The sequence below is a fragment of the Semicossyphus pulcher genome, unplaced genomic scaffold, assembly GCF_022749685.1.
Source record: "Semicossyphus pulcher isolate SPU_LCO1_2020_fin unplaced genomic scaffold, fSemPul1.0.p SCAF_9, whole genome shotgun sequence".
Classification (NCBI taxonomy): Eukaryota; Metazoa; Chordata; class Actinopteri; order Labriformes; family Labridae; genus Semicossyphus; species Semicossyphus pulcher.
The window spans coordinates 28,150,847-28,175,886 of NW_027211770.1; the positions used below are offsets into that span (position 1 = coordinate 28,150,847).

General features: G+C 39.8%; 1 protein-coding gene across 1 annotated transcript; it reads left to right on the forward strand.

The window, feature by feature from the left end:
• Positions 1-9,122: 9,122 nt before the first annotated feature.
• Positions 9,123-23,881, forward strand: LOC138584235 (retinoic acid receptor beta-like). The gene is made up of 8 exons (XM_069656412.1): positions 9,123-9,285; positions 14,185-14,339; positions 14,963-15,104; positions 19,380-19,546; positions 22,011-22,187; positions 22,952-23,156; positions 23,320-23,478; positions 23,742-23,881. Exons 1-8 carry the CDS (start codon positions 9,123-9,125, stop codon positions 23,879-23,881), a joined length of 1,308 nt encoding a protein of 435 aa, XP_069512513.1.
• Positions 23,882-25,040: the final 1,159 nt, after the last annotated feature.

The window sequence follows — 25,040 nt, forward strand, 5'->3', positions numbered from 1 at the left end:
GATAGACAGGAAATGTAGGGAGTAGAGAGTGGGGGATGACATGCACCAAATGATCGGTAGACCGAGAGTCAGACTTGCGATCATGTTGTTTAAATACACATTACACCTGTTGTCTAAAGGCATTTACTCATGGTACATTGAAAACCAATGTCTTCCACTTCTTCTTTGTCTCAACAGAAAGTCATTATTACGAAACTATCAGAAAAAATATGACTTGGAATGAGGCTAAAGCCTACTGTGAAAAGCAAAAGTCAACTCTGACGTCTATCTTCAATGAAAAGGAAAATGCTGCGGTCAAGAAAAAGATGAATGTATCTACAGAGGTGTGGATCGGCCTCTACAGGCCTGGAGTCTGGTACTGGTCCGAAACAGGAGAGAAAAACTCTTTCGAACGCTGGGGAAAAGGACAGCCTAACAACCAGGAAGCAGATAGTTGTGCAGCCGTACAGTTGAACGATGGAACATGGAGTGATGACTTGTGCACGGCAAATTACCCTTTCATCTGCTATGGACGTACGTATCGAAACATTCCTCTTGCCAGAATTAACTTGTGCAAAAATATTTTCTTTAAACACAACATGGATGATGATTTCCATCTGGTTGAATTTTAAGTTAGCATTAGCATGATATCAAAAACTGCAGATGTATTAATTACAAGCATCTTCCTTTTCATTCTGGAAATATGTATTGATTTGCATCTGTCAGTTTAATACATTGGAGGCAGTCCTTTAAAAATACTCAGTTTTTATTTTCTCTTAAGGCAGTTTGTTCTTTTTCGGTTATAAGGCGGCTCATGCTGCTAATGCTAGCTTCCAAACAGACCTATACTGCTGTTGGCCATAATCAATGACTGTATATAAAGATGGACGACGTGTCTCCATCTGCTCTCATTGTACAAAATTGAAGCCAAAATACCCCAGTGACAGGCGCAGCCATCTTGTGCTGGTGACGTCATTTGGAGCCAGAGTCTGCGCAGCAGAGATCGGCAGGTGAAGCCACTGGCCACTTCCAGCAAAGATCACCCACTTCGGCGTGTTTAATAACAAAACAGCTTCTTGTGTTGATCTGAAGCAGATATTCACATGTAAAGTTCAATGACTGTAGTGTTAGTGTTACGTCTCCTCTCGCCATTCCTCCTCTTTGCTACACAGGAACAGAATGCTACAGGAGCTGTATTCGTCAATCATCCTTTTGAAAGCCTCAAATAACTAAAAGTAAACTTGACTCAACGGAAACCATGTTTGAGAAAAATGTATTTAGATTTTTATAGTTTGACCCATGTCCCATCTGTTAACCCATCTGGAGGAGGCGGGCTTTATGACCTACACTGCAGCCAGTCAGCAGGGGGCGATAGAGAGGGTTTGCCTTCACTTTTAGGGAGCTGTCATGTCGCCTATCTTAATTTATGGCCAAAACAGGGGCTGCAATTAGTTATTACTTTCTCTATGGTTTCATCTCCTGATAATTTACTTTATAACTTGATACATTATTTTTATCTACAGATTGACAGGAGAACAGTGAAATGTGTGACTGTTTTAAAGCCCATTGTGATGTTCTCAAAGCGTGTCTAGTTTGACTAATAAGAGAGGAATAAAATCCTCACAAAGTTGGACTTTGGGAATGTTTGGAATTAAACACGAAAAAAAAAGTAACATACAGAAAAACTTTGCAAACACTTTGTCTTCTGTTTGTGATCCTGTGCAGCTTACAAGGCCAGGAAAACAATGGTGAGCATGAAGATCCAGTCCAGCGCAAACATGGAAGATCCAGCCATCAGAGCACAGCTGTTGCAGCAGGTACAGTGTGTTTGCTCAACAATTTTGTTTAGATAAAACAGAAAAGAAATATCTTTGTCCTTCGTTAGCTGCGTGCAGGGTTGGCTGATCAGGGAATGAGTGACTTGAAACTGACCTGGAGGCAGGTGCCAGTGAAGACACAAGATGAGATCCGAGTTAAAGGTAATCACAGCACTCCTATACAAATAAACACTCACACATAAAAAACCACAGACTGTATAAAAAGATGGACCACATGACAGCTCCCTGAAAGTGAAGCCAGACCCTCTCTATCGCCCCCTGCTGACTGGCTGCAGTATAGGTCATTAAGCCCGCCTCTTCCATGTTAACAGATGAGTCAAACTATAAAATCAGAATACACGTCAAATAAATTTTTCCCAAACATGGTTTCTGTCATTATAGTTAGTCCTTATTATGCTGATTTATGTCAAAGTGTGTTTTTCTGAACAGTTTACTTTTAATTAGTTATTTGATGCTAATAAAAGGGGGTGGGACCTCATGACTGACAGCTCTGTTGACAAATTAGGCTCCTGCAGCGTTCTGTTCCCGAGTAGCAGAGTAGAGGAGGAACGGCGAGAGGAGACGTAACTAACACTACAGTCATTGAACTTTCCATAGCCGTGAATATGACATGAGGGATGTTTCTTTGGGAAGTTAAATGTGTGTTTTGGATAGAGGAAGGGCTGTGGAGGAAGGTCTGCGGCTCTACCTGCCGGTCTCTGGCTCCAAAAGACGTAGATGGAGACGCGTCGTCCATCTTTTTAGACAGTCATTGATAAAAACACACACACTAATCTCTACTGTCTAAATACCAAAACTCATTTGTCTTTTCGTTTAGATACTTCCCAGGAAGATTCACCAGGACATTGTGCAAAAGATGATTAAATGCATGCAGTTAAGTAAGATGGAATATCAAATAATTAATTCATGTTTAACCCCTTCTGAGTTAAAGACCAGATTGACACACGCTGAGCCTGGGCATGTACGTGATTTATTTTTTGTGTGTTTGTGCGCACCCCGGAGCAGACCCAGAGTTCGCTGGAGGGATTATATATCCCATCTGGCCTGGGAACGCCTCAGAATCCCCCAGGAGGAGCTGGAAAATGTTGCTGGGGAGAGGGACGCCTGAGTTACCTTACTGAGTATGCTGCCACCGCGACCCGGCCCGGATAAGCGGAAGATAATGGATGAATGGATGGATGAATGGATATTGCAGTTTGTTTTGTCCCTAAATAAATCGTAAAGGAATAGGCTCATTAATTTGTCATTTTACAGCACAGGGTTGCATAATGAGATCTTAGTGCCCCTTTCGTGCTAGACACACAGATGACTTATTATAACTTCATTTAGAATTAAATACAATATAAAATGATTTAGAACATGTTTATGTAGTTATATACTATATACTTATTGATTATGAACTATATTCTTTTATTCCTATTTTTACTGTAACTGCTGGAAAATGTCCCTATAGATAAATTAAGTTCTATTATATCTTAAAAGGTATTTAACAGCCTCATGCAGAATAATGTGTAATGTGTGAAAATAAATAATTCTGTAGATTAAATCCATGACTTGGCATTTCTCTGAGAAAACTTCTTTAGACTTTTCAAGTATACCGTACTAGTTATAGCTGCACAATATCAACCCCATCCTGATTTTGGCTTCCCACGATTAAATAAACGGGATTAACGGCAATATTGACGCTCGAAATGTGTGCTCCGCCCGAAGAAAACTCTGCTGCATACCAAATGAAGCGCCCCTCAAACAAACAGCCACTCCCCCAGGGGGCGATGGAGAGGTTTGGGCTTCACTTTTGGGGGCGCTGGCATGTCATGTCATGAGCGCCTACCTTGCAGCGGCAGTTTATTTGGAGATATTTCAGGTTTAGGGCAAGTGATGATAAGCAAGAAAAAATAATATGCAAAGAGTGCATGAAACCTGCATCTGCACCGCAAAGCAACACAACTAACTTGTTCAAGCAGCTGAAAAAACAGCACAGCAGCATGATGAGTGTGTGAAGGCCAAGAGGAATAACGTCGCTACTCCCCGTCCTTGTCCAGCGTCAAGTTAGACATCCATAACAGAGACGCTGTAGGACCCTGATGCAAACCAGAGGGGTCTTGTCTCACCTTGAAGGTGTTCCTCAACTTATTTGAAACTATTATGAACTATCACTACTGCTTGTAACTATTGAGAAATCAAGTCGGCCTATGTCGTGACTAATTAATTACAAAGATATTGTAAGCCAGGTTGGCCTAACAAAGGTAGATGAAGGTTATCAGCAATATTCTTGAAGATACGGACTTAAGTCATTCACATGATTTTCTTTGGTTGACCTCTGTCCCACAAAGCCTCACTACTTGCAGCATCCTTTAGGGTAAATTAATTTGCAAATCAGATTACCATGCACGTGCTTGTATATATTGATAATTCTAGCTTGTATTTAAAGAGACAGAGCAAGGGAAGACATTTGAAGTCACATCTGACAACAACATTTTGGTTTGTTTTGTTAAGGTTGAGGAATATTTACACAATCAAATATTAGCCATGAAGAGCCAGTTTGTCCTTTTCCAGCCAGTAGTGTTCGGCATCATGAAATTGTTTGAATCTGAGGGCAGAATTTACTATTCATAAGCCTATTGGGCAATGGAACTTTTCAAGGATTTCTGAAATAATTTGCTCCCAATAATTGGCATAAAATACAATTCCAATTAAACATTCACTTTTTTTTTTACTCAATAGTTATCAATTAAAGGTATTTTGTGGGTAAAAAGCAGTATAGATTTTTATGTGTTTATCAGTGCAGATTTAATATTTAGGTGATCAAGAATATATATATATTATTGAACAGAATAAATGTCTGTACATGACCTGACGTTGGGTTAAAATCTGTCAATTCAATCTGTTTGTTTGGTGTTTCTTGTATTTAGGTTCAATTGTTTAAATACTAATACAAATTATTAGGTTGAATAGTGTCTTTGAAGTGTATTATGTTTTTTAAAAGTCGGGGCAGTCATGAATGTTAAACTCTGCCTAATCCAGACAGGACAGGGTTACAGTTTAGTTCAAAGAGAAAGAATATAGCTGCCATGTACCAAATATCAAATATATTGGTACCAAAATGTAAGAAAAATAAAGAAAGCAGCAACTGTTCATTAGTTAGCAAGATTGATCTTTAGCTGCTTAATAGGCTTATCCTATAGAAGAATTTTACTTCAAAGAGTGAAACCTCTTTAAAACCTCATCAGTCATGCCATGCCATTGCTGCTTGTGTGAAAGTAAAAATAAAGAGATATATTGTGCTAATAAATAACTCATCAATGCTGCCAGGGTCAGAGTAAAGGTTTACAACTGGTTGTAAAAAAAAAAAAAAAGGAAGGCTGAGAATCTGACAGCTTGTTGCTGCCCCTTGTGGCTCATGGAGTAATGACATCCAATATTACAGGTTACTGTCAGCTTTTTTTGCATCTGCTCAGATATTTAAAGATAGAAGTTATGTCATTGCATCCTGTACAATGTGAGTATTTTATACATTGAACAGAGACTAACATCTAGAACGTACTCACGCACGCCCCAAGGAAGAACAGAAAACTAACCACATATCATTTAATTTGGAGGACTTATTTAACCTCTGACTTTTCATCTAGTTCCATTATTAGGTCAAGGTTTTTGATTTGTCGAATATTTTGTTTATGACTACATGTTCAGTAATTTCCATAAGCCTTAGCTGTATTTAATGTTATTGCTATTAAGCATGCAATAAACTAACAGAGATGGTGAAAATGGTAAACATAACAGCAGCTTAACTTCAGCCCGTTAGCATAGTCATTGTGAGCACAATCGCAGTACTTCAAAGCACAGATATACAGTAAGTACAGCCTCAGAGCTGTTATTAAGCCTGGAGACTCAACATCTTGTTTAATGAGTAGAAGTCAGTATATCCGTGCTGCCTGCCATTAAATATTATTGATAAACGGCTAAATGGATGCACTCCAAGCAGAAAATGAAAAAAAAAAGACTGAATAAATATCAAGATGGAGAGCAAGAAAGAAAATGGGAGCGATGCTTAATGGGACACAGGAAAGAGGAGGACGATGAGGAGCCGGGGGTGGATGGATGAAGGAGGAGAAAGGAGGACAGGGGAAGACTGAGCTGGGAGGGAGGTCCAGCAGGAGCAGCAGGCTACAGGAATGTTTCACATGCCTGTCCTCTGGGTGACCTCGCCTCCCTGGAGTGTGGGAGATGCTGGGAGTAATTAGCCTCCCTTAACATTGGATCTGTGCTGCCTCTACGCCTCAATGGGGTTAGCAGTGGCATTGAAGGAGATCAAGTGTATTTATATTTTCTAACAAAATAGCTTTCATTCTTCTGCACTGGCCGCCTGAATCCCCTTGTCTCTTTTTATTTAATCATTTTCAGATGATGTTTTAAAAGTCTTTGCATATGTGTATTTCTTTTTAGTTTTTTTAATCTTATGGTGGGGCCGTTGTTTTCAGTCATTTCCAGAATGAAAGCTGTAAATTAGGACTATAATTTTGAAGTGGAACAGATTTCCTTCCCCCCACCCATCCACCAGTCTTGCAGCTGACCTACTTTATCTTCCACCAGATTTAATTATGGATCCTCCTAACTGCAAATAATTCTCACTTAAAGTCAAGCATTAAGAATTGAAGACGACGTGAATTAAGAGAAACAGGGGCTAAAAAGTATTGATTTTGTGAAAGGCCAAATGGTTTCAATCATGAAATGCCAATACTGGGGCATCGGTGTTATCTGCTTTGCTTTGATGCCCTTTACTTAAACAGACAAGTGTCCCTTTATGGCAGACCATAAATCCAGGGCTAAAAACCTTCAGATCCAAGCGTTTACAGACCATGTTGACTGAATAGTTTACAAAAGCTCCTCTTCTTTTTATTCTTACAAAATCCTTTTGCAGGTTTTTTTTAAACATGCATTAACTCCTTCTTTAAATAACACAATTTTCTTTAGTTTCATAAAAATATTTGGTTGCTAACATGTTCTTAGTCAATAGTGACCATATGTAAGATTCAGATGAGTTGAGGCAAGGTCTTTTCTGATTAAATTATAGATATATGTAAATAAATATATACACTGCTGAAATAAAAACATAAATAGGAATGGTTGATGACAAAAGCTTTGGATATATAAGTTTATCTTAACTTGTTAAAAATTATTAAATTATCAAAGGGCCAGTTCGCTGATTTTCCGATGGAAAGACGACCGACGCTACCACTGAACCACAGCCGCCCAATGGGCCCTGGAAAACCTCTGCCAGACGATGTAAAACACGTCGAAAACACGCCCCCCTAGCAGGTGCTGCCATTTTGCACAATTCATATGGCGGCAATTTTCCTCAGATGTCACGCTTAGGGTGGGAAGCTCAAAGTCAAACTGTACATGTATAATGTGCTTAAAGGTATAATCTCGAAGATTTTCATTTAAATAAATGTCTGTTAAGTCACTATCTATCGCCGTATGAGGTAACACAATGGTGACTGAGCCTATGTCTATGGCCTACTGATGAAAGCCTTGAAATCTTATCATGTTGTAAGTTGTATAAATGAAGTGAATCTGACAAATTGTTGTTATTTCCCTGTTTCAAGATTTACCAACTGAGAGGACAATGGAAAAGGAAAACAGGAAAATATCTAGAGGGACATTGAGCCAAATTTCAAGTTTAAACAACAAACTAGATGTCTCATTTTCTAGCTTAACATAAGCATTCTATCCCTTCCTGGCTAAATTTACACTTAGAATGGAATTTATGCCTATCAAATCCTATCGTGTCATATAAGCAAACTAGGGATGCATGATATTATCGGCACGTTATCAATATCTGCCAATTATGGCTTGAAAATGACATATCGGCATCGGCCGGTATGTCATTTGTTTGTCGATATTTTCCACCGATAAAATAACGCTTTATTTATAACTAAATGCTTGATGATTCCCTAAAAAAGCTTGACGAATATTAGTTTTATTTGAAAGAAAATGTTTCATACAAATAAAAATGGCATTTTGACATAACCTAAGTTTACGAAGTTTTCTTATATTGCCCAGTGAATGTGTACATTTTAATAAGCAATGTATTATGTTATTTCTGCATCTGCCAGTGGGCCACTACAAACAGTAGACATGATATCAATTCCACTACAGGGGAGACTTGATGTTCTCTGCAATGAATTTGAACAAAACATGTGTATATCAGTATCAGCAAAAAGGTTTGGAAAATATCGGCATATCGTCATAAAATAATAAATCGTGCATCCCTAAAGCAAACAAAAATATAATCTGGGTGGTTGAATGTTAACCTTAGCGAAGTTTTATAGAAAATAATTAAAAAATGAATCATTTCCTAGCTAACATTAATGTTAGCTACATAACTGCTTGCTAACAGTACTGGAGCTAGCTAACACTTTGTTTGCTAGGACTTGGTTCAAATATGCAGTTTAAACTTGAAATATGTCCCAATGTCCGTTGATTTTTGCCGAACTCGGCAGTGAAAGGATAAGAATTTGTTGGATTTCCTACGTTTATTATAAAATTATGAAATATATGTTTACCTCTATTTGACACTCCTCATCTCTTCTCGATGCTAGCTGCTCAACCGCTGCTTTAGCCGCCACGAGCGTAACACACCGGAGTCTCCAACCGTCGACAGTTCGGTCAGTTCACTGTTGCATTGTGGGTAATGTAAGCACAGGCAGGTTTTGGCAAGAAAAATACAATATATCTGGTTCTGTTGCATAAATGTTGCTTTGATTGACACATGCTACTTTACTGCTATCACCATCGAAATCAATAATTTTACTTCAGTGAAGGACTTCAGGTCTTGTTTCCACCGCTGCTGGTGATGTCAGACGGCGGCTGGGTCATAGGGAGGTCAGCAGCGGAGGAGGTTCACGGAGAGTTCAGTCGCATACATTAGGTAACACCATCGGTCGCTCTGACATAACTAGTATGAAGCAGGTTGAGTTGAGACATTCGTCAATAAAGAAGAGATAAGAAGAAGAGGAAGAAGTCTTGGGACAAACTTTGTTATGCAAAACAGCTTCCAGGTCTGGATGTGTTTAACCGCTGTGTCTCTGCAGGCGGACTACAGTCTGCTGCGTGTCAACATGCAAACAATTTCTGAGCGTTTGCGGGAAATATAGGGCTTATTCTGATAGCACACGCCTCCTTGAATGTATTACAGGCATGTTTTCCTGCTAAAAATAAACAATATACCCTGCAAACACAGGGAACCCGCCTTGCTGTGTAGGCTAACCCATGCGGACAACATCTCCAGACTGAAACCGGATCATGTTTGACTATATGGAATTTCAAGCTTTCGGTGCCGGAGAAATCATGGACTTCTACACCACATCCAGCCCTTCGTGCATGCTTCAGAAGCAGGACCAGGATTTGGCAGACTTCTTCCCCGAGTTGATGGAGGCGGACTGGCAGCAGCACCGGTGCTCGCAGTGTAGGTGGAAAATGTTGTTTTGGTTTAAATTTGAAAAAGTGATGTATTGGTGATTCTGTGGCATCGTGCCTTTGGCCTCCATTAGGAAAATATGAAACCATAGGGACATTTGTAGTGGACTTCCTCCATCCTAAAATGCTATATTATTAATTAGGTATTTTAGCAAAACAAAATGTCAGGTGAGTCTACTTACCAAGACTGTAACAAACAAAACAACTTGTATACCTGCATCCACTCATTTTATCAATAATAATATTTAAATTAAAGATTAAAGAAGGTGTTGGAATAACATTTCAAAACATAAGGGTGAACTGTGCACTGTTCACACAGCGTTAAAAGTTGGATAAAGCCACTGCATTGTTGTTCAATAGTCCTGTGGCTTTTCATAGTCTATCAATGTATTTATACTCAAAGGCTTTACAAATCACAAACCGATAATGAAGCCATGTAGATGTAAACAATTCAAGATGTGTTCACAAGAGAAAAAGAAATGCTGAACAAGAATTAACAAAATACTTAAAAAAATGTGTGAAATAAACAAATGTGGGCACGAATGCTATTGATAAGAGGGAATATAATAATAATATAATATTTTAGAGCATGAATACAATCCAATAAGTAGTTAAATATGAATTGATAATGGCCCATGAAATATTATAAATGTGTTTCAGGATGTAAAACAATTTAAGACTAACACACATGAGACATAAAGAAGATGAGAATGAATTAATAAAACAAATCACATAGGTTAAAACCAGGAAGAAATATGAACGATGACAACAAAAGAAATAGATAAGAGGAAAAACAATTTAAACCTCAATTAAGTATTAAAAAATAATAATCATGGCACAGGAGGTGTAAATTTAGTTAGCTTTTTAAAGATATAAATCTTTTCCACGGACAGGTATCTAGTGCTTCAAAGACAAGGAATCTGAAATTAAATTCATTTAAAATAAAATTGACAGGAAACCATGAAATTGCAGACTTCCTACTGTGTGCAATTTATAAAATTAAGCAGTTTTTTATTTTTCACAGGTAATTTGATTCCAATCATAGGTGGAGGACTTAACTTTCCTTATTTATCTTTTTAAAGTTGTACATTAAACTTGTTTTCATTGGATAAGAAAGCAGAAAAATGTTCATTAACCTATTTGTCAACACTTAAAACCCATGTAGTAGAGATAGACCGATATGGTTTTTTCAGGGCCGATACCGATTATTAGTAGTCAAGGAGGCCGAGAACCGATATTTGAAGCCGATATTCATTTGCAGTAAAAGTGAAAATATTGGCATTTCGAATTTTGAATAATACAAACTCCAACACTTAACTTTGTTTAAATGCCTTTAAGCATATGCATCAGAGCCAAAATAACCCAGTTTAAAATTGATCTCTTATCGGCCGTCGGATAAAAAAAAAAAAAAAAGGCAGATGCCGATATGCGTCAAAATGCCGAATATCGGCGCCGATAATCAGTCTATCCCTACCATGTAGGCACGAATAAATCGAGGCTGGTGCTTAAACACATCATGAATGATAATATGCTACAAACAGTTGTGATAACATAAAATATGTCTTCATAGGAGACGTGATATCATTCTAGCAATGCTAAACATTAATATAGACACTTCAGATGTTCTTATAGCTGCATAGGGTTAAAAGGGGGACTCTGAGAAAGAGCAGCAGAAAACTTGGTACTGTATTTGAGCTCAGAGCTGTTCATAACGGTGTGATGGTCTGTGTTTGGGACGAGGCGGCCAGGGCCGGTCAGTTTGGGGTCATCGCGGGTTCACCGGACGGTCACCAGCTCAGGAGGTCAAAGAAGAGCCAGACTGCTACAAGTGTTTGAGGAAGTACTCAGAGATGCTTAAGTAAAAGTACTACAAATGTAAAAATAGGAGTCAAGTTAAATAATTATTAACAAATAATACATCAAGTAAATTATTAACCTTTTAAAATTGTAGTGAATCACTAATAGAAAGTATAGAATAGGAATACTCAAGTAAAGTACAAGTATTTAGCTCAAGTACAAGTATCTGAGTAAATGTACTCCACCACAGACTGTTGTTGCTTTCATCCATATAATCCATATAAACCAAGTTTTCTTCGCAATAGTTTTTATACCCAAAAGAAAATCAAGCTTTTTGTCCCACTTATTTTATTCAAACATTTTCACATGACAGAACTGAAAAAATAACCCAGAGCTACAACAGTTTGTCGATTAAACTGATCAGAAGAAAATAATTGGAAGCTATTTTTAGAATTTATTTTAATATTTCTTATAATCTTTCAAGCAAAAAAGCCAAAAATGTCAAAGTTCTGGCTTCTTAAATGTGATGTTTTGGTGCTCTTCTTTATCTTATATTAAAATTAAAATGTCCATGGTATAGTAGAGACAAGCAATATGAAGATGCCATGTGCGGCTCTGAAAAATGATAAGCATGTTTTAGTCATTTTTTTTAAGTAAGTCATTCAACAGATAAATCAACAATAAGATTAAATATTAGGCTGCAACAGCATATGCTTATATTAAATCATCATTCATGGATGTTGCATTAGTCTGAAGATGGATTATATTAATCCAAAACAAAAGCCAGGGTCCTTTTTTGTATTGTCATGATAACCAAAAATAACATTTAGCAGCATGTAGCTTCAAACACAATGCATTCTCCATACATCAAATAACACCACCTAAATTGGGATGGGGGGCAATCCTCTCCCCCTTCCCCCGTCCAAATCGCCTTCACCGCCCCAGCTCACACACTTTCTGTTTCTTCTCCCTCCCTCTCATCAGTCAGCTGGGCTTGTGGCATGCTTCTGCATTGTTTTGTGTTGGGAGAAAGCTCCGGCTCACAGGCTGATGGGGGGGGGGGGTGTCCTCGTGTGACCCGCTAATTCCAGGTTCAACCGGAGGCCACGGGTTCAAGGGGATGCAGATGAGCAATTTTTCTCGTTTTGTCCCTTTTTCAAAATGTCTTTCTTCGTTTTCTGTCAGCGGTGGAGGTGAACAGAGAGCCGGCGGGGAGGCCGAGCGAGCCCCACAAACTGCAGCGATTCTCCTCTCGAAAGTGGTTCAAAAGTGGGAGGAGTGACTGCTGTTATTAATGGAGTGAAATGATACATTGAACTGGAAAAATGCAGGTTGAAGCCATGCTACAATAGATGCAGCTGCTGTTCATATATAATAGGTAGAGGTAAATTACATGGAGTGCATTTAAAAGAAAAATAGTATAGAGATGTTATAATACAATTTCCTACCCAATAACAATTCTGATACTTCAACTTGAGTATTGTCATACACTGTGTGCTCCTCCGATACTAGTATGATAAAAAAATGATACATAATATTGTGGGAAAATGCTAATTCCTGACATTTTACCAGCTCTGACTAACATTACGCTCTCTGCTAGAACCACAACACAGTTCAAGGTAGTTAAGAGTCAGTTTGGGTTTCACTCTAGTAGTTTGGGTGTCTTAGTTCCTGAAGCACAAGAGCAGATGCGTAGCTCCATGTTTTTATTTGGGCCAATACTGTATGAATATGTGGGGGAGGGGGAGCTTGTCTGCTGCAGCCTCAGAGAGTCTGATAACAGTGTTGATTTACTCGAATTGTTCTGTTGAGGGCTGCATGATATATATTGTTTAACAATTACAATAACCACGTGCACTGTGCAATGATTAATCATACAACATTCTGACATTGTTAGAAATGGTTGATGACATATAATTAACATAACTGCGAGCTGCAGGTTTGGTTTTAAAGCTTATGAAGAAACGTGTCGCTCCACCGTGTCGTTCTCTCTCCTCCTGTTGTCTCTATTTCTCCATGCAGGTGTCAGAGCCGCTGTCCGAGGGCCGAACCCAGTGTGGTAAAAGAAAAGGGATTTTGATTTGAAACAAGAAAATAGACCTAAATACCCAAATAGCCTTTTATTTTAATTGTTTGTTCATAAAAAAACACACTACATTTTTCAGGTATTAGGTCCTGTTTTTTTTTTCACAATATCTATCACAGAAAGACCAAAAAATTGCAATGTCATTTTTTCCCCCAAAATCGTGTAGCCCTAGTTCCAATACAAGGGGTGGGAATGGGAATCACCAGAGACCTGACGATAAAATATAATTACAAACTTTACATATCATAATCATTGTTGCGAGTTTAGATATTTTGCAGTGTGCTGATCATGCGATTACAAAAAATGCGATATATTACCTTTTTTAACTGCATTTTTTACAGCTGCAAAATGAGATTGTTAATAAGACAGACTAACCAGCACTACGATAGAAAAACCTTACCCTAATGCTGCACACACCTGTCAAGCTGAACTTGTATTACAGTCTACATTGTACAACCCAAATGAATGCTGTGTGTACACAAGTATTACAGGAATTTTAGAAACATGCATCTTGTACAAAAAGAAGCAGCCCTTTTGTGTAGGTGCATTATTGCATGTTTTCTTTGCGTGTTTGTTTTTTTGAAGAACATTTATATTTGAAAATAAAATCTGATAATTCTTTATTGATCCTCAGAGGGGAAAGTCGGGTGTTGCAACAGCACAAAGACAAAGTAGCGAAGGAGAATACAAATAGAAATAGGAACAGATCGAATAAATAAAATAATGAGTTCAACAGTTTTACACTTTTAATAGAGCTTTTGATTCACCATAAAACATTCTCACAGCCAGAGCAGATGTATTCAAAAAGCTTGTTTTATTTGGACAACAAAGACCTTTTTACTTTCTATTTACTATCACAAAATTATATTATATTATCAGTTAATTATGGGCTCAGTCAGATTTCTCTTTCAGTGAAACACATGCTTGTAAGTGACACTATGTTACATTCTGTGTAATGTGTTTGTTTTTAATGGGTTCTCTGCTGTTATCTTGTGTGTTTTGCAGCAGTGGGGAGCCAGAGCTCCAGCTCCAGCTCAGACGACCTGTTCGCCAGCCCCCCCTCCCCGCCGCCCCCTCCTCGCACTTACAAGCCCTGTTTTGTGTGTCAAGACAAGTCCTCGGGCTACCACTACGGCGTCAGCGCCTGCGAGGGCTGCAAGGTAAGATTTCAGGCCTGTGTTCCACTTTACAATAAGCTCTTTACACATGAAAAACAACTTCTGTTATGCTCCAATAAAGTGGTGAAGACAGATCCGTATACACTCAGAGGGCTTTGCTTTTATGCAAGCCGCCATTTTGATTATGTGTGTCATGCTGTGTAAGAGGAAGACGTCAGTTTTGGATGAAACCTTTTAAAATGACTGCTAGTTGTTGTGGTTAGAAAAGACAAGCAGGACAACTCGTTATGTTAATAATACGAAGGTAACTTTACTGTTTGTCTCTGAACAAGCCTCCTACACGGGAATATTATAGCATGAGCATATTATATGCCGACAACTACAACAATGCGTCGTAAAAACAGACAACTATCAACTAAGTTATCTCAACAATACAATATTGCATCATGTAACTGTGTGGACCCCAGTGCATGGATATAACACATGGAAAAATGAAAGAATATACACACACACATAAACTATATATCTCACATAAATTGACTGCTGTATTCCTCTACAAAGCCTAAAACCAGCTTATTTTGTCAGCCTGATTCCAGATGAAGCCTTGAAGCTGAGGCAGGATTACTTCCATACTAATTTAAATTATTAACACCGTCTCTCTGCAGGGCTTCTTCCGCCGCAGCGTGCAGAAAAACATGGTGTACACCTGCCATCGGGACAGAAACTGCATCATCAACAAGATCACCAGGAACCGCTGTCAATACTGTCGCCTGCAGAGGTGCTTTGCTGCGGGAATGTCCAAGGAGTGTAAGTGTCTGATCCACTGTGGTAGCAGATCTGTAGCAGCATGAAGTTAGACCCCACAATAAGATTCTATCGACAAAGGTGTTTATTTTCTCTTGTTAATGTGAGATCATTAAGGAAGTTATGATACCTTCAAGGACAGGTAGATAGCAGACACTGGATCGTTCATATCCCTGGTTCAGTGTCATAAATGTTCATTATCAACTCAGGGTTATCATATGTGTTTTTGCACACCTGTTACATAAGTGATTCATAAAAAATCAGTGCAAAAAAATGCACATTTACAGTATAGAGACGATCACTGGTCTGAATACACAGCTTTGATATGTCCTTATATTGGATGTGAATTAACAGGTGCACTTTGATCCATTTAACATTTACACAGGCTGCTTGTGTTTTACTGACAGGAACCTTTTTTTTTTTTGCATAACTACAGTGATTGTGTGTTAGGGCCCCGAGAGGCAACAAACTGCGTCCTGTGTAAACACTGAAACTGCCACTGCTGCTGCTCTAATATTGTACTACCTTTGCTATTTTCAGCTGTGTCGACACAGAGTTAAGAAGTAGTAGCAGCTGGTGTTGATATTTTCTGAAATAACGAAAGAACACTCTCAAAGCTATCATCTGTCGACGATATAGCCTCTGGGATCAACAGTGCACATGTCGGGCATTCTTGTTTAGCCATTGTTTAGCGATAAACAACTTCCAGCCAAGACTTCCTTTTCCGTGTGCTGCATTGATTACAGTTCAATTAGCAACTTGAGAAGCCACCGTGTGTTCAGATCAAAACTGAGGCGAATCCCACCAAAGGAGCGCCCGGTCCTCTGTTTGTGGTGAGTCTCAGTTTCACTGTAAATAGTAAGTTACACAAAGGCTGCACTCTGGCTTACTTTAGCGGTATGAACCCAAAAAAGAGACAGATTTTCTTGAGATTTCCAGCTTCCGTATCATGACGTATTTCCAAGTGAAACAGGACATGCAGGCGGGACATGTCATTAGAGGGATTTGATTTGATCGTTGAGAAGTGGGCGTAGACAGACGTTCTCCACAGCGCAGTAGCTAGCTAACTGACCGAGCGTTCTTGGTGCTCTGCGGCTAAATGTTGCAGATTGATTGGTTGAAATTGTTTGGTGCTAACTTACGTTTGCACGCGTGAAATTTTGTTTTACCGGAAGAAACAATGATCGGATTTTGATATAAGAATACGAAGAAATTGATTTTCTGTATTTTTTTGGCCTTTATTGTCAAATAGATGCACAATATTACCGGGGATGTGATCTAAAAGGATTACAATGACATTTTTCATTTCACCTCGACTTTAATTAACAGGTCTCAATTTTGTCAAAATTTCAGCATCATGATGCAGATTAGTAAAAAGTCAAAATGAAGCTTTGTCAGGTCTGTCCTCAAGAGGAGAAGAGAACTACTTCTAAAATGCTTGTTTATTGAATGGAGGCCGGACCCATCATTTCTGATGCATTCGAGGAAGTCGGGAAATGTAAACGCTGAGCGGCTTTCATGACACCGTGTCATTACAGCGTATTACATTCCGCCTGCTTTTGCTCTCCACACCGACTGTTGTTTCCTGCATACGCTGCAGCCTGCTGATACGTGATTGGTCAATGCAACTTGGACCACAAACGGAAACCAGAATACTTCCCTTACTAAAATCCGGCTGTGCGCCATTTTTATGTAGAATCTGTAAATAGAGATTAGTTTGAGTGCGATGCATGTAAATAAACATGCGTCTAAGTGGTAGATATCTGCTCATATCTGTTTTTAGAGGGTGTTTGTTTTTATTTACTATCTGTAACTTTATAAAGATAATTTTTTTACAGCTTTAATTGTCAATTTAACTAAGTTTCAGAAATCCACTCAAGGGCATAATCCTGCTGCAACTCTCTCACCGCCTACTGTCACATTTTCAGCTTGATTTACTCACTTAAATCTCTTTAAACAATGTGATCTGATCATCTAGCTGCTTAAATCTAGACAATGGTGATGATGTTCATTCACAGCAATAATTTACTGTATAGTCATCAGGTCCTCCTGTGGGACTCTTTCTTCTGATCCAATCCAACTTTGAGAGTTGGAGTGCTTCCACTCTCAAACCCCTGGACTCAGTTTGTCTGCTCTTAGATTCATTACTGGAGATCCCTACAATACTCATCATTGTATTCTGTATAACAAAGCTGGTTGGTCTTCTCTAAAACGGAGGTGTGATAAACACTTGTATCTATTTATGTATAAATTCCTTATTGGACATTCACTGACCTACATATCATCCATGCTGAACTGGAATACTGGAACCTACAAAACTCGCTCTACTGACCATCACATGCTTCAAGTCCCTCGCGTTTACTCTGAACTTGGAAAATCCGCCTTTAGTTTCTGCGCTCCAAACATGTGGCATCACTTACAACACACTCTCGGGATCAACGCTCTAATTTCTCTCAGACAAATGAAGGCGTTGATCTCAAACCGCTTCACCTCAGCTTCTGAATGTTTTTATTAATTACTGTGTTATGATTGCTTTAATTGTGTCTTTTTCTGTATCTCGACATCATGGCAAATAAGGGGAACCTCAATGATTTTCGAGCCTTAAATAAATGTCTGTTAAGCCTTTGCATTTGCAGTATATAGTACTATTATGGACTGGGTGTCTATGGCAACAAAAAAAAAACAGCGGTGCCCAGTTAGTGACGTGTTTTCCATCACCCAGCAGTGGTCGGTCTGCCTGAGAGAGTGGGCGGAGCTACTTCTATTGTTATACTATTAGGCACTGTCTCTTTGCATTTAACCCATATACACTTTATATTCTATATTAAGTTATTGTTTTTGTGTTACTAATATTTTTGTGCTGTAAGTTTGGAGGCAATCTGGCACTAGTTTTTCCTTCAGGATTAATTAAGGTTTAACAATCTTAACAAAACAAATATATTAAACTTTCTATTTTCTAGATTTTTTTGTTTATAGTGTTTATTATTCAGTGTAAGCTCGTTTTGCTTTTGAGTTGTTAAAGGTTTCAAGTTATCCCACTTACACAGCAGAACTGTAACAACCTCAGAGAATCAAGCTATCCACACGCTCAGACAAAACCAGTGTTGAGTTCTCCTGCTGCTCTCTAGCGCCTAGACTGTACGTCAGAAACAAAGTCAAACTCTGTGTTACCCAGAAGTAAAGTGACCTAAATAACAGAGTGTGTGTGTGTTATGTGGAGCGATCTGTAGGGCAGAGATAGGGTTGCAGCGAAGGATCCTCCCATCCACATGTCCCCTTGTTGCTCCTCCGCTCTCAGACACACACCCATTACATAAATACGTCACATGTAGCAGACAGATGGATGCTATGTAACCGCTCACTGGTCGCTTCAGCTGGTGTGTAATATGATCTCAGTAGGAGTGTTTACACAATGACGACTAAATGTAGGGCACCCAGAGAAAGGAGGAGGAAGTGGAGGTGGAGAGGGAGGAGAGTTGTAGTGAGGACAGCAGAGATCAAGGTGTTGCATAATGCTGAACCCGTCTAACATGTGTGTAGCCACCTCGGTCGAGTCAGTGGGACGCACAGAAACGTGTTGACACGGTTACAGAAGTGATTATGAAAGGCTAACCTGGTTAGGCTGCGTTCGCCGGCTTCACATGCTCGCTATAGTGTAACAGATAATCCACCCAGCTCACAGCCGACTCTGTAGACTGTTTTCTACGTCAGATAGAGTCTCACTGAAAACAGCTGACAGAGAGTAGAGCCACTTCCATTCACCTGCACTGCATTAGGAGGCGATCGTGTCTTAACCTAAACTGCTCTTAACCCAGTTTACACACCTTTGCATCTGTTATTTTTGGTCTGGTGCTCTGTAGGTTGCAAAGGTGTCTACTGTGAAACAGTTGTTTCTTTACTCGTCAGGGTTATTTTAGGGAAATATTTAGCAGCGTATGCAACACGTTCTCATTCCATGTAGACAAATACAGACGCTTCCCTCACAGAGGCTTAGTCCTTGGCCCAGCGGCCCCAGGTTCAACTCCAACTCTCGGACCTTTATCCTCACTCTCTTCCCATATTTCCAGCTCTTTCCACTGTCCAATCAATAAAGGCAAAAAGCACTTCAAAAAAATAACCCTTAAAAAATAAAATGTGCTTGTTTTGTGCAGCATTTGTTCATTTATCAAGTTGCAGCTACTTTTTAAGTTTTAATATCAAGTACAATCTTTTGAACTGTCTAATCCCCCTTAGTTATTTATCCAAACATCTCGTAACCTGCATCATCCTCTTCCTCAGCGGTGAGAAACGACAGAAACGGGCGGAAGGGAAAGAAGGAAGCGGTGAAGATGACGATCATGGAGACGTACGAGCTGACAGCGGAGCTCGGACTGATCGTGGAGAAGATCTGCAGAGCGCACAGGGAGACCTTCCCCTCTCTCTGCCAGCTGGGAAAATACACCACAGTGAGTCCCCTCATGAGACCTGACTGAGAAAATAATCTGCAGAGAGGAAAAGATCAAAGCTGTCCTTTCTTTTTAGTGACTCATTTCATTAAGACGTGCATTTCAAAACAGCATTAACTTAAACCAATATTTCCATTGTGGCTGCCAATAGAGGATAAAACACGACAGGAGACACACCAGGAAGTAGCTAAGAGTCCAAACATGTATTTTAAACATTGCTGTATAAGGCGATCTGTTCCCGTACAAAAGAGCAAAAGTTTTGAGGTGCATAGCTTTTCCCCATGCTGCTTTAACCCTGGGATAACATTATTATTGAATATTTATGTAGTTGCTTTTCAAATTGTAAACAGCTAGGCAGATCAATATTCAAATATTAGCAATTTCACATACTATATATTGTTTTTCACCAGAATAAATCAACCCCAATAAGTTACAACTATGCATGAGAAAGTTCAAGAAATCTCAAAGTAAGGGATAATGTCTAGTGAGCAGGTTGTTAAAGGGGAAAGGATCTCCCACAGGGTGAGCAGTCTCACCCTCCTCCCTATTACTCGGCTATTTACTTACGAAATTAATTATTTGACACAATATATTGCTTTGGAAATTATTTTATTAAAGAGTAACTGCACACTTAAACGTGTTTTGTTTTTATTCATGGGTTATTCACGGCATTTCATGGGTTGGAAATGGCTCAAACATGCTATCTACTGTTTTAAATCAGCCCTGGACCTTGCCAGCCAATGGTGACATAGACATGACCGTTTGGGATAAAATTACTTAAAAAAATTAAAATTACTACTTAATTTTAAAAAAGCATGTTGACGCCTGTCAATCACAGGTGGGCGGTACACCCCCCTGGCCCCGTCTTTGAGAGGGAGTCTGTGAAACCGCGCTCATTTTCAAATACATCCTGATCAAGACACGTCATTCACTAGAGTTTACACTATTTTTGCTAGCACACTGTACATTAATCAGAAATAATAACAGTAACAGGCTGCACGCGCGGCCGGCGCATGCGCACTTGCACTGCCTCGGTTCCGAAGGCTGGAGCCAACGGCTCAAACTGATGGGGCTCGGGACCACGGTCCTCCTCCACACTAAAGTGCTCTTCAGGGGACTCTAGAGGGGAGAAGTCCTCCACCTCAAAAGAGCCCTCTGTGGCATATGTGACTTGTGACTCTGTGTCGCTCTCCATTTGTGTCTCTGGCCAGGGGAGGGGACGTCACTGAGCTGCCAGACACACCCACCCCCCTCCACCCCCTCTCAGCCCCTTGCCCACTTTGAGAATTTTTCAAAATTGTGCAGTGGGTGGAGTTACGGTCAGACCTGTGGGTGCAGTTACACTTTAATTTAAAAATTATTATGTTATCGTTTAAAAATACTCCGTTACACTCACAGTAAGAGCTGCGTCCATCGCAATGGTTAACTCTATCCTCCTTAAAATGAGCTAAGCTAGCTGTTTTTACTCACATGAAATGAAAACATTTCCTCTGATGGTGAAGTAACACAAGGTAAACAGGACCGCAGGAATCTCTTCTGTCTCGTCACTGTCAGAGTCTGTTGACATTTTCTGCTCCATTCACCGTCCTTAAAAAACGCTGTATCCCATACTGGGCTCTGTTTAGTGTTTACTTCATGTGCCGTCTTCATGTAGCCTGCAGTTTTTGCACTTTATTGCTTTTTTTTTTTCCCCCTGTAAAGAAACCAACCTCAAATTTACCAGTCTTCTTTTGGTAGATTGATATGATTACAGTTAGTCCTCTAGATTCTGTGAATAGAGCTGCATCCCTAGCAACGGTCTGTTCTTCATAACAACGGTCTGCTATTGAGAAAAAGCCCACCTTGGAATGCCCATATGCTTTAACCTGCTACTTCAAAGAAAGCTCAGTAAAATCTATTTTTAGACATAATTGTTGATGAAATGATGATTGTTCAGTTAGAGGAAAAACACACAGTCTTGTTCATGCATGCTGCAAAGCACATACGTCACAAATACCTGCCCGTCCCTTCATGACAGAAATCAATAACTTCCCTGTGTGACGTAACAGTTATCCAACCTGAACGATGAATCTGGGAGTGCCCTTTCCTAAAATACATTCACGTTTCTCACGTGTTTATGGCTTGACAAGGCAAGAGACCCGTAAGCGATGCCTGGCAGTATGACAAACAGGAAATACAGAAGGAGCAACAAACTGATGACTCATGCATGTTGTGCTTTTTAATAAAAACATAACTTCCTGGTTTGAGAATCATCAGGAAACCTCTGAGTCTTTAAATATTCTGCTCCTAAAAAATATATCTTTACTTTGTGTACAGGTTGTAGTTTTTCTCTATTTTAATGTTTATTTTAATACCTCAAGTTGAATTACATGATGTCTTAAATGTGATTTGCTGAATCCTGCATCTTCCCGGAGACACAAACAAACACCTGACTGATATTTTTAGTCGTTTCTCTCCCGTCCAGAACTCGAGCTCCGACCACAGGATCCAGCTGGACCTCGGGCTGTGGGACAAGTTCAGCGAGCTCGCCACCAAGTGCATCATCAAGGTGGTGGAGTTTGCCAAGCGAGTGCCTGGTTTCACCGGCCTGACCATCGCGGACCAGATCACTCTGCTCAAAACCGCCTGCCTGGACATCCTGGTATGTCTGTGTGTTACTTAAAGATTTATGAAATGACATAAATGACACATAAGTTCACATTAGTTCATGTACGCCTCCTACTGCAGATTTAACCTTCAGTGGATCTAAACACACGGCGACAGCTGACATTTAAAGACACAGTGACAGACAGCAGCCCTCTGGCTGTGTGTCACATGCTTTATTCTCTTTCACCCTCCCTCCGGCTCCTCCGTCATTCACTGCCAGGTCCGCCCATCTCATCGTCACCATCAGGGAGTGATCATTAACTCTGAAAGCACCAGGGGAGTGCCGCTTCCCATCAACAGCTCCTTTGTCTTTAATTTTTGAATTAAATTGAATGATCTACTTGTTATCAACCGACTGAAGCGTCTCCGGGGATTGGTGATGAGCGAAACATTACAATCAGGTGTGTTAGAGTGTGGAGAAACCTAAAACATGCAGGAAGCTGGCCCTGCAGGAGCAGGGTTGGACACCCCTGGTCAAACAGCAGCAATACAAAAGTATCATATTTGAAATACACATGCTGTTCTTTTGCTGCTTTAAGTAATTAAAATATAGAAGCACATGTGGGTACAGATATGAAGTCCAGCTTGATTTAAAAACAATTTTTTTTTACAGCAAAAAAAGGAGTTCATTTAGATAATTTTCCTGCAGCTGCTTCTGTCCCGTCATCATGACCTGATTCTTGATCCAAGTTTAAACACTAATAAAAATCAATTTTTCATCTACCCCCTTTTCCATCGCTCTGTTCTTCTTCTATTCAGATCTTGAGGATCTGCACTCGCTACACTCCTGACCAGGACACCATGACCTTCTCCGACGGGTTGACCCTGACCCGCACTCAGATCCACAACGCTGGATTCGGACCGCTGACTGATCATGTCTTCACGTTTGCCGGCCAGCTGCTGCCGCTGCAGATGGACGACACGGAGAGCGGCCTCCTCAGCGCCATCTGCCTCGTCTCTGGAGGTACTGAAGCTCAGAGGAAAATACAACCTGAAAACAGAAGTTACAGTTTTATAGTTTAGAGTTAAAGACTATACATGTAAGGTTTCATTTACTGTGTGCTAGATATTTATTTCAGGAAAGCATTGCGGAAATGTTTGAATAAGAAGTTTGCTTGTCTGAACAGACAGACAGGACCTGGAGGAGCCGTCCAAGGTGGAGGTGCTGCAGGAGCCGCTGCTGGAGGCGCTGAAGATTTACTCCAGAAAACGTCGGCCCAGCATGCCGCTCATGTTCCCCAAGGCCCTCATGAAGATCACAGACCTGCGCAGCATCAGCGCCAAAGGTCAGAAAGAAACAGACTGCTAGAAGATGTAAAAAGAAAAACTGTAAAGATCTTTATCCATAAAGTTCTTTATTTATCATCCAGTCTTTCAGTCATTTGAAAGATTGGTCACAAAGTGCAGCCTCAGCAGGCTAGGGAGAGCTGGCCAATTATTTTATCATTGAGTTTTTAAGTAGTTTAAAAACAAACTGAAATAAAAAACATGATTGATTGAAAAACGATTAGTCAAAATGACAAGGTCTATTAATGGTTTGTTTCCACAGGAGCTGAGAGGGTGGTGACGCTGAAGATGGAGATCCCGGGCTCCATGCCCCCTCTGATTGAGGAGATGCTGGAGGATCTGCAGAACCTGGAGAAACACCAGAACACACACTCACACACACCCACTCCTCCCAGTTCATGAGGTCCTCTGACTCCTGACTCCTCTTAAGCTGCTCAGTGAACTCTCGGTCCTGTCTTCCCTCGCGGAGAAAACACTAACTACAGGTGTGGCTCAGAGGGTTTCTAGTGTCTTACCTCAGTTGTTGGTTGGAGGACTGCGAGTGAATATTCACAGCTGTGACTAACAGAGATTCAGTTGTTACACTAATGACTACGCTGATGAAAGCAGAGCTGTTTTAGTATAAATTCTGCTTCAAAGGGGGGAAAATAAGAGAATGATGCAGTTACATAATCACTATTTCATTTTTAAACTCCTCCTTCAGGCACCTCATAACCACTCCAACTTTCTGTTGCAGGTTTCTACTGTATTTATATTTGCATGAGATAATACCTGGATTAATTTTTACCTCATTAAATAACAGAACTTTAGCGTTAGTTACGACATGTTTTATGTTTCTTTTTCACTTCTCAAAGTCTGATTTCCATACGTGTAAAAAAGAAGAAAGCTCTCTGGACTAACTGTTGGAACATGTTTAGAGGAATAAGCAGATTTATACGTACAAAAGGGAAATGTAAATGCAAGAAGTTTTTACTCATAAAGGTGAATGTTCATATCTGGTAAAGTTCACTAACATATACGTATATATCTCAGTTCACATAGGAAAAGAAAACTCAAAGTAAAACAGGGTTGCATTTAAAGGAACAGTCGTTCATTTTTGGAAAATGATGAGGCTCAGATCAAAGGATTTATAGAACTCTCATGTCCGTTTAATATAAAGCTTAGTCTAAAGTCACTCATATACAGCTCACTGTATAACAGTATAACAATTTTTATGCTTTGATTTTGTACAAATTAAACAAAAAAAAAAAGAGTTTTGGACACCTTTGAACAAACCATGCTAGCTGTTTCTCTCAGTTTCTAGTATTTGTGCTAAGCTACGCTAACCGGCTGCTAGTTTCAGGTTTATATTGAATGTTCAGACTGTACATAAAGATGGACGACGCGTCTCCATCTGCTCTTATTGTACAAAATTGAACCCAAAATACCCCCCTTGACAGGCGCTGCCATCTTGCGATAGTGACGTCATTTGGAGCCAGAGCTGCACAGTACAGATCGGCAAGTGGAGCCGCCGAGCCACTTCCGCTAACCAATACACACACTTAACTTGCTGAAAAAAAAC

Bases quoted from the DNA above. Each gene is read 5' to 3' on its own strand.
- LOC138584235 (XM_069656412.1), top strand. From the start codon at position 9,123: ATGTTTGACTATATGGAATTTCAAGCTTTCGGTGCCGGAGAAATCATG. The intron at 19,547-22,010 runs GTGAGTCCCCTC...TCTCCCGTCCAG, and splicing joins AGCTGGGAAAATACACCACA to AACTCGAGCTCCGACCACAG. The intron at 22,188-22,951 runs GTATGTCTGTGT...TCTTCTATTCAG, and splicing joins CCGCCTGCCTGGACATCCTG to ATCTTGAGGATCTGCACTCG.